This window comes from Xenopus tropicalis, chromosome 2 (genome assembly GCF_000004195.4).
Source record: "Xenopus tropicalis strain Nigerian chromosome 2, UCB_Xtro_10.0, whole genome shotgun sequence".
NCBI lineage: Eukaryota > Metazoa > Chordata > Amphibia > Anura > Pipidae > Xenopus > Xenopus tropicalis.
In genome coordinates this window covers 37,590,657-37,614,086 of record NC_030678.2, presented here as the reverse complement: position 1 = coordinate 37,614,086, position 23,430 = coordinate 37,590,657, and the positions used below count along the sequence as shown (strand labels likewise).

The 23,430-nt window shown below is 36.3% G+C and overlaps 1 protein-coding gene across 3 annotated transcripts in view; it reads right to left on the bottom strand.

Annotated features, from left to right (window-relative positions):
- Positions 1-23,430, bottom strand: part of nlgn4x (neuroligin 4 X-linked) — a 168,645-nt gene that overhangs the window by 95,446 nt on the left and 49,769 nt on the right. For 2 of the 3 annotated variants that reach the window (XM_018091124.2, XM_031895773.1), the window contains exon 2: positions 10,435-11,197. In XM_018091124.2, coding sequence (XP_017946613.1) covers positions 10,435-10,906 — 472 coding nt within the window. In that variant the 5' untranslated portion in view covers positions 10,907-11,197. 3 annotated transcript variants of the gene reach the window in all.

Genomic DNA, 23,430 nt, shown 5'->3' with positions numbered 1-23,430 from the left:
TGTCACAAAAAGAAATATAAAAGATTTAAAATCTGGCAGGAAAAAGACTTTTCTGTCCCATCTGTTTGTGAAATCTGAAATGTAACATTATGGGGCACATTCATACTGTGTGTATTTTTTTTTACTTTTTCGTTAATTTGTGCAACTTTTTCGTACCTTGTGACAATTTGCATGACAATTCTGCGTGACAATTGCGTGAGAATTTTGCGTGTCAAAATCGTATTTGTCATGCTGAGTATGAAAGTTTCGGAATGATTAAAGCTTCATTATCGTGACTTTCCTTGGGCCAGGTTGGAGCTGCAGAGTGCCATTGAGCCCTATGGGAGACTTTCCTTGGGCCAGGTTGGAGCTGCAGAGTGCCATTGAGCCCTATGGGAGACTTTCCTTGGGCCGGGTTGGAGCTGCAGAGTGCCATTGAGCCCTATGGGAGACTTTCCTTGGGCCGGGTTGAAGCTGCAGAGTGCCATTGAGCCCTATGGGAGACTTTCCTTGGGCCAGGTTGGAGCTGCAGAGTGCCATTGAGCCCTATGGGAGACTTTCCTTGGGCCAGGTTGGAGCTGCAGAGTGCCATTGAGCCCTATGGGAGACTTTCCTTGGGCCAGGTTGGAGCTGCAGGGTGCCATTGAGCCCTATGGGAGACTTTCCTTGGGCCGGGTTGGAGCTGCAGGGTGCCATTGAGCCCTATGGGAGACTTTCCTTGGGCCGGGTTGGAGCTGCAGAGTGCCATTGAGTCCTAGGGGAGGCTTCCAAAAACATGCACAGAAGGATCAAAGTGAGAAAGATTTTCCCACCGTTTAAGATCGTGCGGATACGAAAATTTTGGGACTTTCGGATCACCAATACGTGACTATTCCGACTTTTTCGTAAGCATTTTCATGACATTTCCGATCATCAAAAATGATCGTATTTAATACGAATTTTACCCATTTCAGGATTCAAACTCATACTTTGATGAATCTGCCCCTATATCTATCCTTTTGCAAAATCCATCTGCCTGTAGAACCCTTATATTTTTTCTGCTGTAATTTATAAGGAGATTACAACATGGTATCAAATATGCCTCATCAAAAAGTAATGAGTTAAGAGATATTTTATTTTTATGACATATAATTAGTGATGAGCGAATCTATCCTGTTTTCCTTCGCTAAAAAATTTGCAAATTTTTCAAAAGATTCAGGAAACTACAAAAAATCCGTGAAAAGGGAAAAATGCGCGTAAAAAAAAAAATTCATACATTTTTTTGATGCAGGCGACTTTTTTGTCACAATGAACATTTTTATGCAACAAATGTCACCCATTTTGCTAAATAATCTGCCAATGGTGAAACGTTTAACTTTGCAGCGAATCCATGCCTGGCCAATTATTTTGCCCATCACTACTCAAGCATACCTTTACCTAATTTTTATTTGAAATTATACTGGTAATTTTCAAACTTCCAGTATAGGGCAAAAGTTTGTGGCCATCTTTTCAAATGATTGAAATTAGGCATTTAAGCCACACTCAACACTGCTGACACAGTTGATATTAATATTCATCATTTTTTTCTTCCTACATTGTGGCTACAGTTTGAGAAAGGCCCTTTTATATTTCAGCAGATAACTCTAGGCATAATATCTGTACAGAACTGGATTCCAAAGATGGTGGTAGGAGAAGTTGACTGGTTTACACAGAACCCTGACCTTAACTGACTAAGCACCTGTTGGATAGACTAGAATACTGACTGTGAGCCAGGTCTTATCATTCAGTAAACTTGGAGAATGGAGGAAATCCTCCAAACAATGTTCTGAAATATAATGAAAAAGCCTTACCAGAAGAGTAGACTGTACTATAGTGAAAAAACCTTACCAGAAGGGTTGAAGGTACTGACTTTATATTAATATAATGTTACCATCAATCCCTGTTTCAGGGGGACTGACCCTATTTTATCCCTGTCCCTGTGGAAAATTAACCTTGGCATGCTTCCCCACTTCTGAAAGTTGTTCCCAGCTGTCCCTATGGCAATACGCTTCCCCCAAGCCAGTTGTTGCTATTTCAGTATAGAAGAAAGGAAGGAGTGATCTTCTGTCATTTGACACCTTTTCCTCCTCCCACATCCTCCAAACTTCCTGCGCCAGCTATGCTGTTGCTGTATAACACTATTTTGGAGCTTTTCTTATATAGTATAACTATGGGAAAATTTGTTACCAGGACACAGTGCTTTAATGCTGCATAAGTGATGGGTGAATATTTTTGCCAAACATGGATTCACAGCAAATTTCCACAACTGTTTTGTGAAAATTCGCTGTGAAAAAATTTGTTGTGGATCAAAAAAAAAGTCACTGTCGTGTCAAAATGGACGTGGTCGCATCAAAATCGGAGTGTTCGCATAAAAATTGGCACGGCCAAGTCAAAAGAGGCGCAGACCCATAAAAAAAGTTAAAAGTAAAAGCCTTACAAAAAAAAAGTAGCACGACACCTGTGTTTCGAGAATTTTTTACCATTTCGTGAATTTTTCTGGTGTTTCACAAATTTTTCGCTGAAATGGGACAGATTTGCTCATCACTATTAATAAGAAGTATAGCTGGGCTGTTGCTGCCTCCCTTAACTTACGTCCCTCAGCAACTCACCCTGCTTAGAATTTACTCTATTCTTCATACATTAATTACAGTATTGGTACAGGTTATAACATTCCTTCAACAACATTAAAAGAAAAGTAACCAACTGCTTCCCAACACTTTCTATGACAAGGTAAATTACACATTAGCCATAGACTTCAAAGAAATAATGCCACACTAGAGCCACAACATTTAATAATGTCACAACATTTAAAGCAAGATGGAGGATTTCTTGCTTTACTGCAGCAATGCTTTAAATGTCTTTAAGGCACAGGATTCAAGCTCTCTACACCACTGCCCACTGGCATTTATCTACTTTTGAATAATTTAGTTGTAAAACAGGATTAATAAATGTTATGCTGTATTTTGGCTTTAGGCAGTCCTATAAAAAGAAAATCCAAATCACAAAAAAAACATTCATTCCTAATAAGTTCCTTTCATGTTTAATAATTATGTATTATGAGAATTGATATGCTATATCATATATTATTTCTGTTTATTTCACAAGGGAAATAAAGAAATAATAAACAGTTATATGAAAACTACACACAGTATTTAAAAAAAAAAAAGTCAAACTGTTTGCCTTTCAAATAACTAGGAAATCTGAAGAACTGACTGTAGCATTTAGCTGTACATAAGTTAACATGCTGAGTACTTAATAAAACTCTCATTGCAAGTAACAATGTTTTTTTTCTCAAATGCCAAATTTGCTTATATTTATCTCCTCAATACTGTAATAATGTATCATGCTTTAATAAATATGTACCTATATTAGTTTTCAGAAAACCCATAATGCAGATATTGTATTTTTTTTTTGGCTAATAATAAGCAATGCAAAATCTGAGCAGAAATCATACCTACTGTTTTTCAATTTTGCTAACTGTTATTGTGTTAGTTCATAGCACTGGTACTGCTAAATGTAGATCAGTCAATAGGAAAAGAAACTATTTTACCATTGCAGTTAAATTACATACATCTATTTACAATGGGAAAATGCACTACCCTACAAAGCCATTTTCCTATAAATATTATAATCCTTTCCTCTACAGGGTACTCCGTACTCAGGAATGTAACTTTCCAAAGGCACTCTTTTAATGTGTGCAGCATTTCATCTATGGAATTGCTTAGCAACCAGCTGGAATATAAAAGCCTTTCAATAAGTCATTTTGCTGGTTATGGGGGTTTATGTGGTCTGCCTTTTTTAAGCATTTATTTAAATTGCACTAAAATGCCTTACTTTATTTTACTCTGGGTTATAAAAGCAATTTTTATTTCAACATGTTTTTTCTCATGAAATAACAGGTTAAAAATGAGTAACATTTTTTTTTCTTTCATTTATAGTTATTTTTAGTCCAAAACAACTTTGTATTTTTCTGCATTGTAACTATTATTTGGGACTATGGTTAACTTGTTTGTACAAATGTAGAATCCATTATCTTGAAAGTATGTATTTATAAAGCTCTGAATTATATAGGGGCACATTCATCAAAGTATGACAGCTCCGAATACAAAAAATTTGGTTACAACTTTTGCGTATTTTCTGCGACTTTTTCGTACATTTGTGCAACTTTTTTGTACTTTGCGACAAAAAGCGTTACAATTTGTGTGACAAAATCATATTGTCGCACCAAGTACGAAAGTTTCGGATACATTCAAGCTTCGGTATTGTGACTTTCCTTGGGCCAGGTTGGAGCTGCAGAGTGCCATTGAGTCCTATGGGAGACTTTCCTTGGGCCGGGTTGGAGCTGCAGAGTGCCATTGAGTCCTATGGGAGACTTTCCTTGGGCCGGGTTGGAGCTGCAGAGTGCCATTGAGTCCTATGGGAGACTTTCCTTGGGCCGGGTTGGAGCTGCAGAGTGCCATTGAGTCCTATGGGAGACTTTCCTTGGGCCGGGTTGGAGCTGCAGAGTGCCATTGAGTCCTATGGGAGACTTTCCTTGGGCCGGGTTGGAGCTGCAGAGTGCCATTGAGTCCTATGGGAGACTTCCTTGGGCCGGGTTGGAGCTGCAGAGTGCCATTGAGTCCTATGGGAGACTTTCCTTGGGCCGGGTTGGAGCTGCAGAGTGCCATTGAGTCCTATGGGAGACTTTCCTTGGGCCGGGTTGGAGCTGCAGAGTGCCATTGAGTCCTATGGGAGACTTTCCTTGGGCCGGGTTGGAGCTGCAGAGTGCCATTGAGTCCTATGGGAGACTTTCCTTGGGCCGGGTTGGAGCTGCAGAGTGCCATTGAGTCCTATGGGAGACTTTCCTTGGGCCGGGTTGGAGCTGCAGAGTGCCATTGAGTCCTATGGGAGACTTTCCTTGGGCCGGGTTGGAGCTGCAGAGTGCCATTGAGTCCTATGGGAGACTTTCCTTGGGCCGGGTTGGAGCTGCAGAGTGCCATTGAGCCCTATGGGAGACTTTCCTTGGGCCGGGTTGGAGCTGCAGAGTGCCATTGAGTCCTATGGGAGACTTTCCTTGGGCCGGGTTGGAGCTGCAGAGTGCCATTGAGTCCTATGGGAGACTTTCCTTGGGCCGGGTTGGAGCTGCAGAGTGCCATTGAGCCCTATGGGAGACTTACCTTGGGCCAGGTTGGAGCTGCAGAGTGCCATTGAGCCCTATGGGAGACTTTCCTTGGGCCGGGTTGGAGCTGCAGAGTGCCATTGAGTCCTATGGGAGGCTTCCAAAATCATGCACAGAAGGATCAAAGTCAGAAAGGTTTTCCTGCATTTTACAATTGTTCAGATATGAAAAAATTTTACTTTTCGGCCATTATATGATCAGATCTGATTTTTTCGTATTTTTAAAAATATGAATTTTTCGTATTTTAAAAAGCGCGATACTAAAAATCGTATTTGATAAATCTGCCCCATAGACTCCATTTTAATCAAATGATTTTTAAATATCATTCCCCTTTTCCTCTAATAATAAAACAGCACCTTGTACTTGATCCTAATTAAGTTACACAAATCCAAGCTAGGGAGCAAATAATTCACTCTACCATTTAAAATATTATTCTTGAACCAACAAATTTATTTTTGTAAAAAAATTTTTTGTTTAATATTTATTTGTAATATTGGTGGCCATCTCAGTGCATTGTGTCTGATTCTCTCGGAGGGAGCCAGCACTACACTTTAGAACTGCTTTCAGGCAGCTTTTCAAACAAACTATAGTTTCTTCTGCTCAATGTAACTGGAGCCGGACTTGGATTTTTTACTATTGCATACTATTCTGCTATCTACCATTTATAGTAATACAGCTATCAAGGAGCTGCTACCTTCCCATTGTTCTGCTGATCGGCATTCTTTCCTATTCATATTCCCACCTCTTGTTCAAACAACTGCCTGGTTGCTAGAGTAAATAGACCTAGCCATCGAAATACAAACCTGGAGAGCTGTTGAACAAAAAGCTAAATAGCAAAAATTGCAAATTGTCTTAGAATTGTCAATTTAAAGTTGAACCCTTTGCTAATTTACTATTTTTCTGATTTTCACTTGATTAGGACATGGCTATCATTTTAGTCATATCCCTTTAACATTCATATTACTAGTAATTTTGAGACTGCTATCAAAGAATGGGTCTTAAGCTAATTGTAATTTAGGGATGAAGGTCATATGAATAGAGCATCAGCTATTTATAGTTTGTTTATTATTTATATACTACTTCAATTATGAAGCATAATTGCCTATTTCCTCTATATATGTGTGCCAGGGTAGAAGGAAAACTTGTTTTGACAATGTGCTGTCATTGCATTATTTTAATACAGGTATGGGATCCCATATCCGGAAACCCGTTATCCAGAAAGCTCCGAATTACGGAAAGCTCGTCTCCCATAGACTCCATTTTAAGCAAATAATTCAGAATTTTAAAACTGATTTCCTTTTTCTCTGTATTAATAAAACAGTACTTTGTACTTGATCCCAACTAAAATATAAATAATCCTTATTGGATGCAAAACAGTCCCGTTGGGTTTAATTAATGTTTTATTGATTTTTTAGTAGACTTAAGGTATGAAGATACAAATTACGGAAAGACCCCTTATCCGGAATACCCTTGGTCCAGAGGTCCTATACCTGTACCAATTTTTATCCAAGCTCTAATAATGATTCACTATTTTCTTTCACAATAGAGGTTTAAATTGTATAAACTTGTGGCTATATTTAAGGCTAAACTACAAGGAAGATAGTGTAAGATGGTGTTGGACAGAACACAACCTATAAAATGGATGAAGTCACACAGGTTAAAGAATAATAGGACTGATTTGAGGTATGTGCAATTTCTCTACAGTCAGTGAAAAACCAAGTAAATGAGCCCTTAAGTATGATGGTGTCTAAAAAATTTCTTCTTCTCATTGAAACACATTGACTGTCAGTTGTAGATGATTTACGTTACAGCATTGGGGATCAGATTTTGTAGGATCCCATAATATCTTCTGTTTTATAGTAAGGTTACCAGTTTTCCAAAGTGAAATCTAGGGACTGGATATGGCAAAACATTATTTGCCATGTCCACTTTTTGGTAATTCCCCTATTGCCAAAAACCTACTGATCATCACAGCCACATTTTTTTTATATTAATATATTTCCCTAGAAAAGCTCAAAAATAATTCTATGTATATTTCTTCCTTTAGCAGCAGAAAAGCTGGCACAGGAAGTTTGGAGCATGTGGGAGGAGGAATGGGGGTCAGGTGACTCTTTCCTTCTGCTGTCCTGGAATAGCAACAATTGGCAGGGGGAGGCTCTGTTGCCATGCGTGTAGCAGGGGGACAGCTTTCAATGCAGGGTTGTTTGCCCTTGTCAATGTTCCACGGGGGCAGGGAACTTGAAACGAGGACAGTATCCCTGAAATGGGGACTGATGGTAACCTTATTTTATGGGTCCAAATCTAACCACAAAATCTGATCAATATCTCCTATGTAGTTTAGCCCTTACTTTCCTAAGCTACACTGTAAGTTTCCTTATCTATTTCACTCTCATTGATAACTCAACCATGTTTTTTTCCAAGCAGAATTGTATTAAAGCTAATGGCTCACAGGGCAGTTTACTTATGATGCTATCACAAGTAAATCATTCTTCTAAGACTGCTTTTCTGTCTTTTATACAATATCAAGAATGACTTTTAGGCAAAATGTAATACCTTTAGAAACAGATATACTCTCTAGTGCGTTGTGTTACTCATCACTTCCAGGCATGAATGGCACAGTTAGAGACAACCATATGCTTTGCACCTACCCCAGCTTCCCTGTGAGGTGCAGACCAATCCAGGCTGTACTGCCAAACAACTCTCCATGCTCTATTATAAGGGTGAAAAGAGTTGCACCTCAAGAATCAACTCACAAAGCAAAAAAAATTAAAAAAAAACAAAACTTTTTGGATACTTTGAAATTTACACTTTTCTTCTTTTTTTGTAAATAAGCCCAACTACATTTTACAATATTACCTTCAGTTATCCTTTCAAATCATATGTTTGTATAGTCAGTACATATGATAGAAATAAAAGATGACAACTATTTCCTCCATTGTTATTTATAAAGACTTAAGGAGCAAACTGCAATGTTCATTTTAAGTTGCAGACATTCAATTAAATTACTTTCCCTGAATTGTCCTTCAATGTACAACACAAAATATGTAGCACCCATTTCAGTTAGTTTAAAGAGTAAGCAAGTATTTTTAGATTTGTTTTGTAAAAACAAACATAAACCTTAAACTTGAATTTAACTCATTAATTCACATTTGGCCCTTTGACTTGAAAAGCAAATTTCATGGCCTGTCTCCATAACAACAGGAATTCTTCCGTCAGAGAACTGTCATGTAAAGATAATAATCAGATTGTATGGACACTGGTTGGATGCTGCTAGCTTACCCCATACTGATTTCATTGTTTTCATCTTGCATTCTCTGAAAAGAAAAACTGCCACTTTGCTTTCAATAACATGAATTGGATTTAAGTTCACAGTATACTATTATTATCATAATCCTTTATTTATAAAGGACAATAAAAAACTTTTCTGCATGATTCACACATTTAAAAAGGAGAATTACTTTCACAGCAAGGCATTTCAAGTCTACAATTATTCACTTATTTTTAAAAGGAAAAGATGGTAAATTACTTTAGACTCAATATATATATATATATATATATATATATATATATATATATATTGCAAAGTACAGCACTCTGAAGGTCTTTTGAACAACGTTGAGGTTTTTAACCAATAAATACACTTTGACCTTATAAATGCTGTTCTTTGTAAAACAACTAACTATGCATTACTACCACACAGGCATTTTGAGTTATTTTTTCTTTTTGTATTATGTATATCCCGAAACCCCATTATCCAGGAAGCTCTGAATTATAGGAAGGCCATGTCCCATAGACTCCATTTTAATCAAATAATTAAAAAAAGAATCAAAACAAAAAAAACATTTCTTCTGTGATAATAAATAAAACAGTATCTTGTACTTGATCCCAACTGAGATATAATTAATCCTGATTGGATGCAGAACAATTCTATTGGGTTTATTGTTTAAATTAATTGAAATTACCGAAAGACTCCTTAAACGGAAAGCCCCAGGTCCTGAGCATTCTGGATAACAGGTCCCATACCTGTATATTATAAGGGGCAAATGACCCAATAAGGGTTCTTATGTATATATTAAAAATAAAGTTTAATTAAGTTTATATTAAGTTTTTTTTTTATAATAACTGTTGTGCCAAATTAAAGGGAAAAAATACCACAGTTAGCTCAGCAAACAGGACCAAAAGATTGACTTAGCTTAAATTGACTTAAATTTAAAAAAAAACATCTATCTTCTAAATGAAAAACTCAGGAGTGCATAACAGTGTATGTCTGTATGTGGATATGAACATGAAAGAATAAGAATGACACTCGCATATATATTTTAAGCTCCTTGCCCTTTATTTAAAGCTATATTTTCACTTGTAAATTGAAATCAACATTTCAGAGGAGGTTAAACACTCAAAAAAACATTGAATACATTGTACAAGTAAAACTGTGGCTTGAAATAAATGGCAAGGAGCCTAAAGGATATATGGGAGTGTCATTCCTATTCTTTCATGTTCATGCTATAAGGTGCTGTTAAGCCAAACATCCAGGAAATATAGTGCACCGCAGGAGAGTTGAAGGTAAGAATCCTTTTTATACATTTGCATGTGCATATGAGACAACCCTATTGGATACTATTTGCTACAAATACCATTTCCCATGTGGCTATCTGGAAATCAGACACATGTGAAAAGCCAAGTGCATGCAATTTGCTGCAAATAATATTTCTCATTTGGCTATATGGGAAGTCACATACATGCACTTTGCATCTAAGATGTGTCTATTATATTACTGATCTTGTATACCTGGACACTGCATCAGGTTTAGATGCTTTATTGATTTTAATGTTTTTATGCATTTGTACTTTCATTAAAACTGCATATATTATTTGAGGCACCTAAATAATGTTGTTATAACTGACTTCCAAATCATTTTGTCAGATGGCTAAAGCGATCCTTCATTTGTATACTACACTGCTTGATTTTATGCCTAAATATAGCGTAAATAAAAAATATAAGTGGTAGGCAAAACAAAATCCTTAAGTTTCACATATCTAGGCAGTGTATGCATATATTAATGTATCATTTAGAGCAAGAGTATTTGAAAAACAGTATACTTCAATCAGTCAATATTTTACCAATAGATAGACAGACAGATTGTTAGACATATAGATAAATAGAGAGATGGATTAATATATAGATAGATAGATGATAGATAGATAGATAGATAGACACTTGTAGATAGATAGATAAAAAATAGATAAGAACTTTTCTGATAAATTTCATACTATACATACCATCCTCCGTTGGCACATAAATATTTAAATACAGACAGTCTTCATTCTGATCTTGCACATATGAAACAACTGTATCCAAATTAGCAGTAAACCATATCGGCAGCATATCATTTAGTAAAGATCTTTCATCCAGAAACTGGGGGCAAACTGGAGCAAACTGAGTTGCATTCTTAATACCAGTCCAGGACGAAGGTGGCTCTGGGGGTTGAAAGCGTCTCTCTCCAGTGGGGGGTGAGGCATAGGGCACTCCCAAATATTGCTCGACAGGGCCAAGAATCTCAATGGGCAATGGTGTTCTTGTGCCTCGTATTTTCCCATAGTTCGTCGGTACAATCGGATGCTGTGCTTGGCAGTCGACTATTGTAAATCGTACAGCAAGAGCTGCTATCCATAATAGCAAGTTTGAATTTACCAAAACACAGACTGGAGTGAAGATCAAAGGCAACCATAATAATCCGTTTGGTCTCGACATTGTTTACATCAACATCAGCAAAGGTTTTATCTCCCAGGCTGAGAGTACAAAGGCAAGTAAAAAAAAAGAAATCAGGCAGAGTAAAAATAATCCATATAATAAATAAAGAACAAAAATTATTGCCTCCTTTGTGCAGGCGTCATCCGTGAGATCCAATATAGAGATGAAGTGAAGCCCATTCCACAATAACAATTGTAATTGTATGTAAATATTCCAAAGATCTTTATTGGGTCTTCTGTTTTTCCACCATTTCATAAATCAGTTATAGTTCATACTGTTTTTTTTGGTAACCTGTAATAAAAAAAAAGGAAAAATTGAGATATTATGGAATACACTACTGTGAAAAATTACATATACCTTTAATAACCTTACCATGCAGCACTGTTACTATATATATGTCTATTTCTCATCACTGTTATTGTACAATCAACATTGTTAAAATTCAATAAAAATTTAAGTTACAAAAAAAGGAAAAAGTCTAAATAATATATTCAGATATATTCACATTTTTATGTTAAATAAAAGGTATAATAATAAAAGGAATAAAATAACAGTGAAAACTTTTGCATTGTTTGATAGATATTTAAAAAACAAACAAACATATTTTGCTGTTTTTATTGATACTTTCTCTTATTGAAGTATAATTCAGCCCTAAGTATTAAAGAGGTGTAACAAATACCAATACATTAGCATGAATTTCAGGGTCCCTTTTAAATGTAATTATTTCTTTTTTCAAATTGTCTATATCTTTCTTGCTCTAGATTGGAAATTTGATAGAGGTCGGGTTTCCACCTTTTCAATACAATAAAAAAGTAGAAGTGGCAACCCTAGATAGAAGAGAGAACCCCTGCACTTTTTCTGTGGTTCGAGCCTAGTACTGATAGGTAGGATGCCTCATTGGATCTGAGTTAAACTGAATAGCTATCCTGAAAGCATGCCAAAGTAGCAAAGTGGCGAAAAAATCTGCCACAGCCAAAACACGAAAATTCGACGCAAATCCATGCCTGGTGAACAATTTCGCTCATCACTATTCATCTGGTCACCCAGAAAATAGGCTGTTCACCGTCAATACTACAGCTGTGATTAATCCTAATAGCAATCCTGACAACTCTTGATAAGAGGTAGGACATTATGCAAACACTAACTGGAAGTATGAAGGATTTCTTTTTGTACAAATGCAGTTGAGAACTCTTTCTCTTAAATGTAATAGCCTTTACTCATGTTCCCTCTCTGTCACCCTCATAAATAAACGAGCCAGGCCATGGCCTCATTTCATGAGTATATTCACACAAGCAGGAGGTGACACCTGGCTACACTATGATGTAATCAAAGTGATTTATGCTACGGAAGGAAGAGGACACAAGCATACCTCACTACTAAGCTCTGTCATGGTGCAGTACTGGCTCAAATGTCTTTATGTATTCTGGAACACTGTCTCCCATTAGATGATTAATGTATGTTGATTTCTCTGCAAAATACGAATCCAAACCTTTTACTAACTTCCTGTACTTTGGCTACTGGTCACAATTGGAGATTTACAGTTATCCTGTCATTGGCATTTTGCCTTTTACCAATGTGTATAATAAATGCAAAGATATAATGCTATAGATATTATACCTTCTGCAATGGGATGGCAGGGAGAGGCAGATAATAGATATTAGATTTGATAAAAACTCTGCTGCAGGTAGGTTGATTGAGAGAGATGGCTGGGGTACAGCAGGTAAACTTGGGGGCAGCCATTGGATTAATTAAGTGGGGTTTATGCCTTTTGCAGGCGATTGATATAGAGGATAGTACTAAGGTCAGTCACTAAGGACTACTCAGGTCTGATACTTGCATACATGCCTTTGGGTTATTGGCACAGTATTGGCACATATATATTTAGTTACATATGTTCCGTTTATCCATGAATTTATACAAAATTCAAGACAAATGTTGGGATGGGCACTTACTGCACAATCACAGAAGCATCCAAAGTATCAATATCATGCATATATGCATTTAAACTTTTGGTTCAATGATTACTATCCATCCCCTATCATCCTAATACAGTTGTACAACTCAATAAACAGGTGAATTGTTTGCTCTAAAAAACTGTTGATCAATTTGTAAATATGGTTATTCTTTGATTGTACATATTGTAACAATCCAGTACAGGTATGGGTCCCTTAGTTCCAAACCCGTAATCCAGAAAGCTCTGACTTATGAGAAGGTCATCTCCTATATCCTATATCCTATCCATTTTAATCAAATAATTTAATTTCTTTCACATTATTTCCTTCTTCTCTGTAATAATGAAACAGTACATTGTACTTGATCTCAGCTAGGATATAATTAAACCTTACTGGAGGCAAAACAATCCTATTGGGTTTATTTAATATTTAAATGATTTTTAACTAGACTTATCATAAAAAGAAAAAACTCTCAGGTCCCGAGCATTCTGGATAACTGGTTCCATGCCTGTATTTACAATGAATTATATCAAATTATTTGGTATCATTTGAGTTTCTATGCATGTCCTTTGTAAGTGCTCTGTGGGTTTAATGTGTTATTGCATGTCATATTAGAAACACTGTAAATCATTTTAAGAAATAATAATTAGCAGCTCCATAAGGCCTTGTGTTCATCTTCATCTGTATCATTTAAATTACATGCAAATAAAGGGTATTTTTGATCTTAACAAGTGCAAGTTTATTAATTATGATTCGTCTAATGACATTTTAAAACAAAATAAAAATATACTCATATTATGCAAAGCCTGTAGGCGGTTAATAGCTTTTATTAATATTTTGGACTGGCATATTTCCACTGCTATTTTTAAAAAATGCAAAGCTAAATGCCACAAATCAGACTATTGCATGACTAGTGGCTTAACAAAAATCCATAACTATCCATAACTATATATATGTATATATATCTTCCTGATCATTATTTGTAACAATAAATTTAAGACTGAAGATTGAGTTCCTTCCATTTTGTTAGGTAGGTTATTATTTATTGTACAGTACTATATAGTAGCAATTCCATCATTCCCATATTGTACAGTGATATAATGATGTTTGAAATGATGAAATGAGAATGTCTCATCCCAAACAAATCATTTTTTCAGCTTAAACAAACACAAAGACAACAATAAAGTGGGAAATTGGAGCACTGTTCAAAAATGTTTTTTTATAAACCCAATAAATGGGTTTTACAACCATAAAAGGCATTTCAAGAAAGATAAAAAATGACAGTTCCACAGTAAGAAAAAAATACACGCCTGAGTATTAGAAAATGCTCTGTAATCTCTCTGTATAACAGAAACTATTTCTGATCACAAAATATACCTGCAAATAGAATATTGGGTGTATCTTGTGTTTGTATATGGAAGGACTCATAACCTTACTTGCATATGACTGCTGATTATGAAATTGTAAAAAAAAAAAAAATGAAAAATTAAAATTTTGATAAATAGGCCCCTAAGTGCTCGTGTGTCTTACCCAACATGTGTGTAAGGTGGTGTATTTGTGACACTGATGTTATTTATATATATATACAGGTATGGGACCCCTTATCCGGAAACCCGTTATCCAGAAAGCTCCGAATTACGGAAAGCCCGTCTCCCATAGACTGCATTTTAATCAAATAATTCAGAATTTTAAAACTGATTTCCTTTTTCTCTGTAGAAATAAAACAGTACCTTGTACTTGATCCCAACTAAGTTATAAATAATTCTTATTTGATGCAAAACAATCCTATTGGGTTTAATTAATGTTTTATTGATTTTTTAGTAGACTTAAGGTATGGAGTTCCAAATTACGGAAAGACCCCTTATCCGGAATACCCTTGGTCCCGAGCATTCTGGATAATGGGTCCTATACCTGTATATATATATACAGTATACTGTATATATAGCTTTTTTTTTTAATCCAAGAAGCAGAAAAAACAACTCTAGTCTATAACATCTTGTTTGGCAGATTGCAATTAATCAACTGCTGTTTTTAATTCAATGAGAATACAGTCACTTTTTCAGTTAAAATGAATTTGTATTTAGGAACTAAGAATATTATAAAATAGGCACTCTATCTTTTGTTTAAGGCCCACATATATCTCATCTGCTTAATATTCCAGCTTTTAGCTATTGGATCAACACCAGTTAACTGCTTAGACAATTTATTACAATGGTCAGTACTTAACCTGGTGAATCACTTGCAGTTTGCATTTGTAGTTTTTCTGCAATTACCAGGTTAACATGTAGACTTTGCACTAGTCTGTCTCAGTAGTACATTTTTCAAAGATAGATGACTACCTGGCTGGCAGCCAAGAACATTTAGCAAACTGCACAATGCCATTAAGGAAGGGCAAGTTTCTGTTGCCACTTGTCATTATGATGGACCTGGACATTGCCAATGCCCGGTGAACACTACAGTTGCATGTGACAGGGATTGCTTCAACAGTAAATGGTCACTGCAAATGAATGTATAATATTTTTTAAAGTGGTCATTTGTCATTTTCTTCTGTCTCTTTCAGCCTATATAGAAGGCTTCATACTAATAATAGCATCATGTTACACTTCAGAAAGTAAAACAGTGAAGTGCTTTTACAAAGAGGATAATATGTTTTTGCAGAATGTAACAATAATGAATCTCTTTGCCGCTTTACTATAAGTTTGATACAGGACCAAAAGAGTCATCATTTAAGTTGTAGTGGCTGCTTAAAGGAGAAGGAAAGGTAAAAACTAAACTAAAACTAAAAAAGTAAGCTTTATCAGAAAGGTCTATGTAAATACAGCCATAAGCACTCACAGAAAGGCTGCACTGACTTCTCTGTAAAAAGATTAGTTGTGTCTGTTTTCCTCTGCCACAGACATGCAGCTTTCAGCTTCCTGCTCTCTCCTACTCCCCCCTCCCTCAAGAATGCTAAGAGCTCACTCCCCCCCTTAGGAAAGTGGATCTGAGTCAATCAGCAGGAAGCTGACTCATAGTCTTACTAACTAAGCATGTAAATCTTGGTCTTGGTGTCTGTGCAGGAACGAGGCATTATGGGAACTTTCTTTACACAGCTCAGCGTTTTTCTTCCTGTTTGGCTTCAGATCTTCTGAACAGGAGAAATATGGGGAGACTTAAGGGCACTATTGAGACAACTGAAGGTATGCCTGCTGCTTGAGATTAACTCTTAACTAGCCTTTCCTTCTCCTTTAAGCTTTAGCCTGGTTGGCTTACCTTCCCCTGATCCCATATACAGCCAAATTATGCATGTAATAATCAATTTATCATAGAGCCCTGAATATTTATGTACACAATTATGGCAAGGTCTTTAAGGTTTAGGAACACTACTTAAAATGGGAATCTGCATTGGCGCAGATTAGAACCATAATAGAAATGATTGTTGGGGGAGAATAACATTGCCAGTAAATTTATAATATTGGACCCTGGCTTTAGTTGATAATTTACTGGATAGGTTGTTGAAATACTGACAAGTGGAGACACTACAACTGGAATAGCACAAAACTTCCAGTGAAAAGAATAGCTTGAATAACTGATTTCTACAATGACATCTACAATGTTGAACATGTTTTGTCAACCAGATTCTGATAGTTCAATGTGCTGCCTGACTGAGTGAAAAGCCATTACCCACTCAGTCTATTATTTGAGGGTCCCTGTGTCTACACTGCCAGCCAAGGCTATATGATAATAATAAGCCCACATCATGTCTGGAATATTGCAAAAGACAGTCCAATAGCTTGTTACATGCTATAAAGATCTAGCCTTGTATTTCATAAACTACAATATATTTCACAGTGTATACTGCTGTTATTTAGATAACAGTACACCAGTATAAGATGTATTTAACTCCATTTATTTTCTTTAATAAACAGTAAATTCTCCCTATATAAGTGGTAGCGTTATTACAGTACATTATTGCTTTAAGTAAGACCAGCCTCTTCAATGCTCTCTAAGGATATTGTGTAATGGAGAAAAATACAGCAGCAAGAAATAAAATACTGCCTTTTTAACCAGCAGAAACAAGCAGAAAAGTAAGAAGCTGGACATTATTAGATTAGGCTCCTCTATCAATGATTAAATGTTGTTCTGCTTTACATACACCAGGGACACTACCAAACTGATACCAGTAGTATTAACGTTGCCTGAGCTCCAAAATAGAATAAAAGGCAGTGTCAGTTTTCTTGCTGATTTCAATAATGAGAGTGTAGAACAGGTAACTCATGAGCACAAATTAATGTCAAAATGATCGATGGTTCATTGCAAGCAATCTGCAGGCAACATTTGTCATTTATTATTTCACCCATAATACTTGGCAACCATTTTTTCTCTCGCTCTACAAAGCTATGCTGATGGCAAAATATGGGCAAATTTTGGTATGTTTAGATTCCAATGCTTGTAGGAAGATCTAAAGGACAAACGTATAGGTGTAATATTGCATTTGCCACAAATGTTAAAATTGTTAAAATGAAAGCACACTAGTTATCCAATTTAGTATAATCCTTTAATAAAATAAGTCTACTAAGGAGGAAGGAACAGATTGAAAACTATAGTATATTGGTCTATAACCACCGTACTGATCATGTATGTCTGTATGCTGAATTATTTAAAAGTAATTTATATGTAAGGCACAACATGATAAGGGAATCAAGGAATTACTATCCACTCAAGGCAGATATTTATTACAGGGCTCCCCTGTATTTGAACACCTTTACTCTGCACCTTGTAGAAAATTCATCAAAGCAGGCTGAATATGACCACTGACACATATTGTAAGGCATGTGTAAAAGCACAAATACCTTTGTGAATATTAAAATTATTTAAAATGCTTTAATGATTGAACCCTTTATTATTTCATTTTTAATATGGCCAAAAAGCAGTAATCTGTACTTGTTGTACTGTTCTTCTGTAAAAGGTTATGACAAACATTTACTTAAGGATAATGAATGTGTAATAATCATAAGGCAGTGTTGATATTGAACTGAGAGCATGCTTGTGGAAACTACAGAAAGAATGAATAGAAGTAGAAACCTGAATTACAGGACTTCAAAATACAAATACAATTTTAAAAACAAATCATGGTGCAAAACAAACTGCGTTAGGAATCTTGTTTTTTTGCAGCAATTCCATATGCCTACACACAGTTCATACATTGCCCTTACCGTCTTCTTTCCACATCTTGCCTAAATAGTTAACTTATATTTGTCACACACTGCCCTGAATTTCCAAAATTAACTACTGACCTTCTGCGGAAGAAGACTGGATAATGGACCCTCACCCCATGATCACCCAATACTTATCCAGAAGGCAGTTCAAGGCCTCTCCAGCAATAACTCTGTATTTCAGGTCAAGGGCAGTATTGGAAGGTTATTAGTAAGTATTTATTGCTTTTTTATTTCCTTTTTACAATAAATCTATTGTTCATTGTTCAAAACAGCCCTGGATCTGTCACCAAAGAACATTGCAGATGTCTGAAAGGAGGAACCTCAGACATAAAGTATCTTTCAATGATCCTCTGGCATTTTCGAAATTGTTTCAATGTGACATATCAGGATTGCCGTACCTCTTCTCTGACATTTCAAACACTTCCTCTGGTATTGCTTTTTTTTTTAGCACATAGGACATTTTGACCAGTGATGTGTTTAAGTGGAAAATGGGAATTGAAAACACTGCTTATGGCAAACAATCTTAGCAACAGATCCCTTCCTCCAAAAAAACCTTGTTTTGACCCCTGCTGTTACTGTGTATAATGATTCAAAAAGTCAAAACATGTTACTTTTTTTGAAGTAAGCATAATTATTGATCATACATACTGTATGCATGAGTTCATGATTAACATAATAAAATCAGAAATATTTTTGCTGACATAGAGCACATTAGTAGGGATAAACTCAAGGAAGAGCAGTGCAGTCTTAAGAATAGTTGGGGAAATATGTAAGGCCGCTAGAATCTTGCATGTTAGCATCACTCTCATAATTAAAGAAAAACAATAAAAAGACATTCCATGTAAACATATTTTTTATAAACAAAACTACAATTCCTTGTACCTTTTACCTTATATATACATTCATAGAAGAAAAATCTGGAACTGTCCCCGTTTAAAAACATACAAGAGAACACGAAATGTTTTCAATTACACAACCAGAATTACATTTACCTAAGTCTTATTAAAAACACTACAGCTCAGGGTTATTAAATGAGCCCCAATACATTTTAAAAATGTACCCTGGACTTAACTGCACAAGGTGATTTTGCCAAAGAACAAGCAAAAAACAAAATAGAATCTATGGCACTAACATAAAGTACAGGGTGCCAGTTCAACAGAATTGTTGGGGCCACACACGAGGCCCCTAAAATCTTGTATATTAGCATCACTCATAATTAAGTTAAAGACAATAATGAGACAATCCATGGTTTTCAATCACACTACAAAGTATATGCGTTAAAAAAAATTCTGGATCTGGAACAAGAAGCCCTTTCAATTACACAACCAAAATTACCTCCACTAGCGATGAGAGAATTTTTTTTATCAGTTATAAATTCCACATTTCGCCATCGGCGAATTTGTTTGTGAAACTGCCACAAAAATTTGTCGACTGACGAAAAATTCACGTTTTGCCAAAACGAGACACATTCACTCATCACGAGCCTCTACCTAAGACTTCATGGCTAAAACAGAAACATTGCTAACACTTACTACATCTTGGTGTTGATAAATGAGCCCCAATATGTTTTAAACATTTGCCCTTTAAGCTCCGCCCCAAAGGCCATACAAATTTTTATACATGAGGTGCTATTCCCACTGAACAAGCAAGAAGCGAGAAATTTACGGCACTGACACCCTGTGCATAGATTTTATAATATATGTCTCTTCAAATGGGTTATCAAAAAGTAAAAAATGCCCAACATTCATAAACTGACCTCTTATTTATTTCCTATTTCTCTCAACAAAAAGCAAAAATGGGATCATAACTTATTTCCTAATTTTTGGTACTAAATGTCCCCCCTCTTTCTCTTACAAGTAGTTTGGAATAGGTCAGAATACAGGTTCTAGCAGTGACTTAACACGTGCTACCCTGTTGATTTAGAGATCTATGGCTGCAGTTCATTTACTTCTACACTGACCTTCAAACTCACTATATAGCTCAAAATGTTTTACAGTAGCAAAATGTGCTGCTGTTTCTCTAGCAGACGTTTATATCATTTCAAAGCTTTTCTCAGTGGTACTATATCTTCCCTTAAGGGAAATTACATCTCAGTTGAAGGTTATCAGTTCATTAGCATCAGTTTCAAATGAGTCTTTAAGAAAATAGCAAGTGCATTTCTGGGAAGAAGAAACAAAACACAGCCTTATTGCACAAAAGACATGCCATTATTTTATGTTTCCTTGTAAAGTAGACAGCAGACATAACTCTTTCAAATTTGTGATGGACCAATGTCATTCTCGGTTTTCTTGATGCAATAAAAATATTTATCAGGAGTCTTATAATGGCCCTGTGTAAAATGATTACAGTTGAGATTATTTAGAGTGTGCCATCTGTTTTCACAGCATAACCCAAGCTGCATGTGGACTCCCATAATTTTAACAGATGGTGCAATGAATCCTTTGGTTTTCCAGCATGCTCATCTGACTATACTTTATGTGCACAGCTTATGTCATTCATTGCACATACTGTATGGGGATGCATCATATTGTAATTACCAAAAGGGGCAGTAGCAGGCATGGGAGATATGTGCTTGTATATGATAGCATTACATAATACATGGTTTGGCTGTTGAGAGAAGAAATGTTAGAAATGTATCCTCCCTTTAATTAGTCTTAAAAGCAGGTTGAATTCTGCTTTTGTTTAAAGAAAAATAACCTTGATGCAGGCTAAAGGAGTTTTTAGGTTTTTCCTTACATTAAGAGCCCATAAAAAATATTTCTCTCTCTCTCGATTTGGGTCCTAGGGTTTTCCAGATAAGCATCAACTATGAAAGCATGGGCCTGGAGATCTCAAGAATTGGGCTTGACCTAATTAGCACGGGACACGGCCTATGGTGACATCACTAATGACATCACTGTGCATGCACACACCTAAAATGGCCTCTATTTGCATCACACATTGCTCTCTGCACATGTGTACAGTGAAACTTGAAGGGATATTTTTTTTAAATGGGCAGTGGTCTCTGGTGACTGAATAACTTCCAGGAAATCCAGTGGAGTTGACATGTTTGGATATAGGGCCCATTGCATACATTTCCCTTATACTTTATCAGTAACATTCTAATAGTACCCTATGAACTATCATGTATACTTGATATCAATGAGGATCAAACTGCAATTCATTGGCAGGGCATTTCTTAAATACGCATAGTGTAGCTAGCAAAAGCTAGTCTGTATTAAATCCAGAGGCAGGTTAATCTTAGGCAAAAGAACAATGCATGCCTAAACAAGCAGATTTTTTTTTAGAGGTGTCCCACATATTACAGTACATTTTCCCATGATTAAGTCATTGCTTTTGACACATTCAAGTATAACAATATAACAATATAAAAGTGGATGGACGCTCTTGAACTTCGAAATAACTGGCTTGAAATGAACAGTAACACCAAAAAGTGTTTTAAAGTAATAAAAATATAATGTATTATTGCCCTGCATTGGTAATAAAAATATAATGTACTATTGCCCTGCATTGGTAATAAAAATATAATATATTATTGCCCTGCATTGGTAAAACTGGTGAGTTTGCTTTAGAAACACTACTATAGGTTATATATAAGCTTCCATGTAGCCATGGGGGCAGCCATTCAAAGGAGAAAAGGCACAGGCACATAGCAGATAAACTCTATAAAATATAATAGTTTTCTACAGAGCTTATATGTTATCTGCGATTTAACCTGTGCCATTTAGCACTATTTAACTGCTTCTATTGCTACACAGTAGCCTGTTAATATAAACTATAGTAGTGTTTCTGAGGCGAACAGATCAGTTTTATCAGTGCAGAGCAACAGTACACTATGGGGCAGATTCACTAATGTACGAATCTGAATCACGAAATCCAATCATTTCTGATGATCGCAAATGTCAAGAAAATTATTTTTGTTTCAATGCGAAAATTTCGTACTTACGATACGAAAGTTCTGAATTTTTTTTATTTAAACGATCTTTTGCAAATGGCGATCCGATAGTCACTAAATTTTCATATCCGAATGATCGTAAATGGCGGGAAAACCTTTCTGACTTTGAACTTTGAGTGCCTGATTTTGGAAGCCTCCCATAGGGCTCAATGGCACTCTGCAGCTCCAACCTGGCCCAAGGAAAGTCTCCCATAGGGCTCAATGGCACTCTGCAGCTCCAACCTGGCCCAAGGAAAGTCTCCCATAGGGCTCAATGGCACTCTGCAGCTCCAACCCGGCCCAAGGAAAGTCTCCCATAGGGCTCAATGGCACTCTGCAGCTCCAACCTGGCCCAAGGAAAGTCTCCCATAGGGCTCAATGGCACTCTGCAGCTCCAACCTGGCCCAAGGAAAGCCTCCCATAGGGCTCAATGGCACTCTGCAGCTCCAACCCGGCCCAAGGAAAGTCTCCCATAGGGCTCAATGGCACTCTGCAGCTCCAACCCGGCCCAAGGAAAGTCTCCCATAGGGCTCAATGGCACTCTGCAGCTCCAACCCGGCCCAAGGAAAGCCTCACATAGGGCTCAATGGCACTCTGCAGCTCCAACCTGGCCCAAGGAAAGTCTCCCATAGGGCTCAATGGCACTCGCAGCTCCAACCCGGCCCAAGGAAAGTCACAATACCGAAGCTTGAATGAATCCGAAACTTTCGTACTTGTTGTGACAAATACGGTTTTGTCGCACAAATTGTAGCGCAAATTGAGGAAAAAAAATCGCAGAAAATATGCACAGTTCTAAAACTTAGAAAAAATAAAAAAATTTTGTATTCGGACTAAATCGTACATTAATGAATGTGCCCCTATGTTTTAATTATTTATAAACACTTTTTGGTGTTATTGTTCCATTAACCAAATATAACTAAAAAGATAACTGCTTGCTTGGAAAATTAATGAGAGATGCGCTTAATAATACAAAGTAAAAGCTCTTCAGTAAATGGGGAATAAAAAAATAAAATGTATTGGTTAGTGCTAGATTGAATGTACAATAGGACAGGTTACAATGGGAGTGATTGGATGCAGTTACACTACAAGCTCATCTGCCTTCATAACCTTGTATAAAGTACACTACTCAAAGAGAAGCAAGATAAAGTGTGTATTCACACAGCCATGAATAAACTAAAAATAGAACACATTTATTATATTGAGAAAGGTCATTTTAACTAAGCATTTAATCATGTGCTGAAACTCACGCACAATTATTAGCAAAAGCACTGAAACAGAAAAAATCAGAACTTACCAAGTTAAAAAAAAGACGGTTGTGATAAAAGCCTATAAAAATATATTGTAAACCCCCAAACTTTTAATTAAATGATAATTCCTAAATTATGTCTGCAGATTTCTAAACTAATTATAGCATAATCTGTTAATAAAACCATTGTAGCT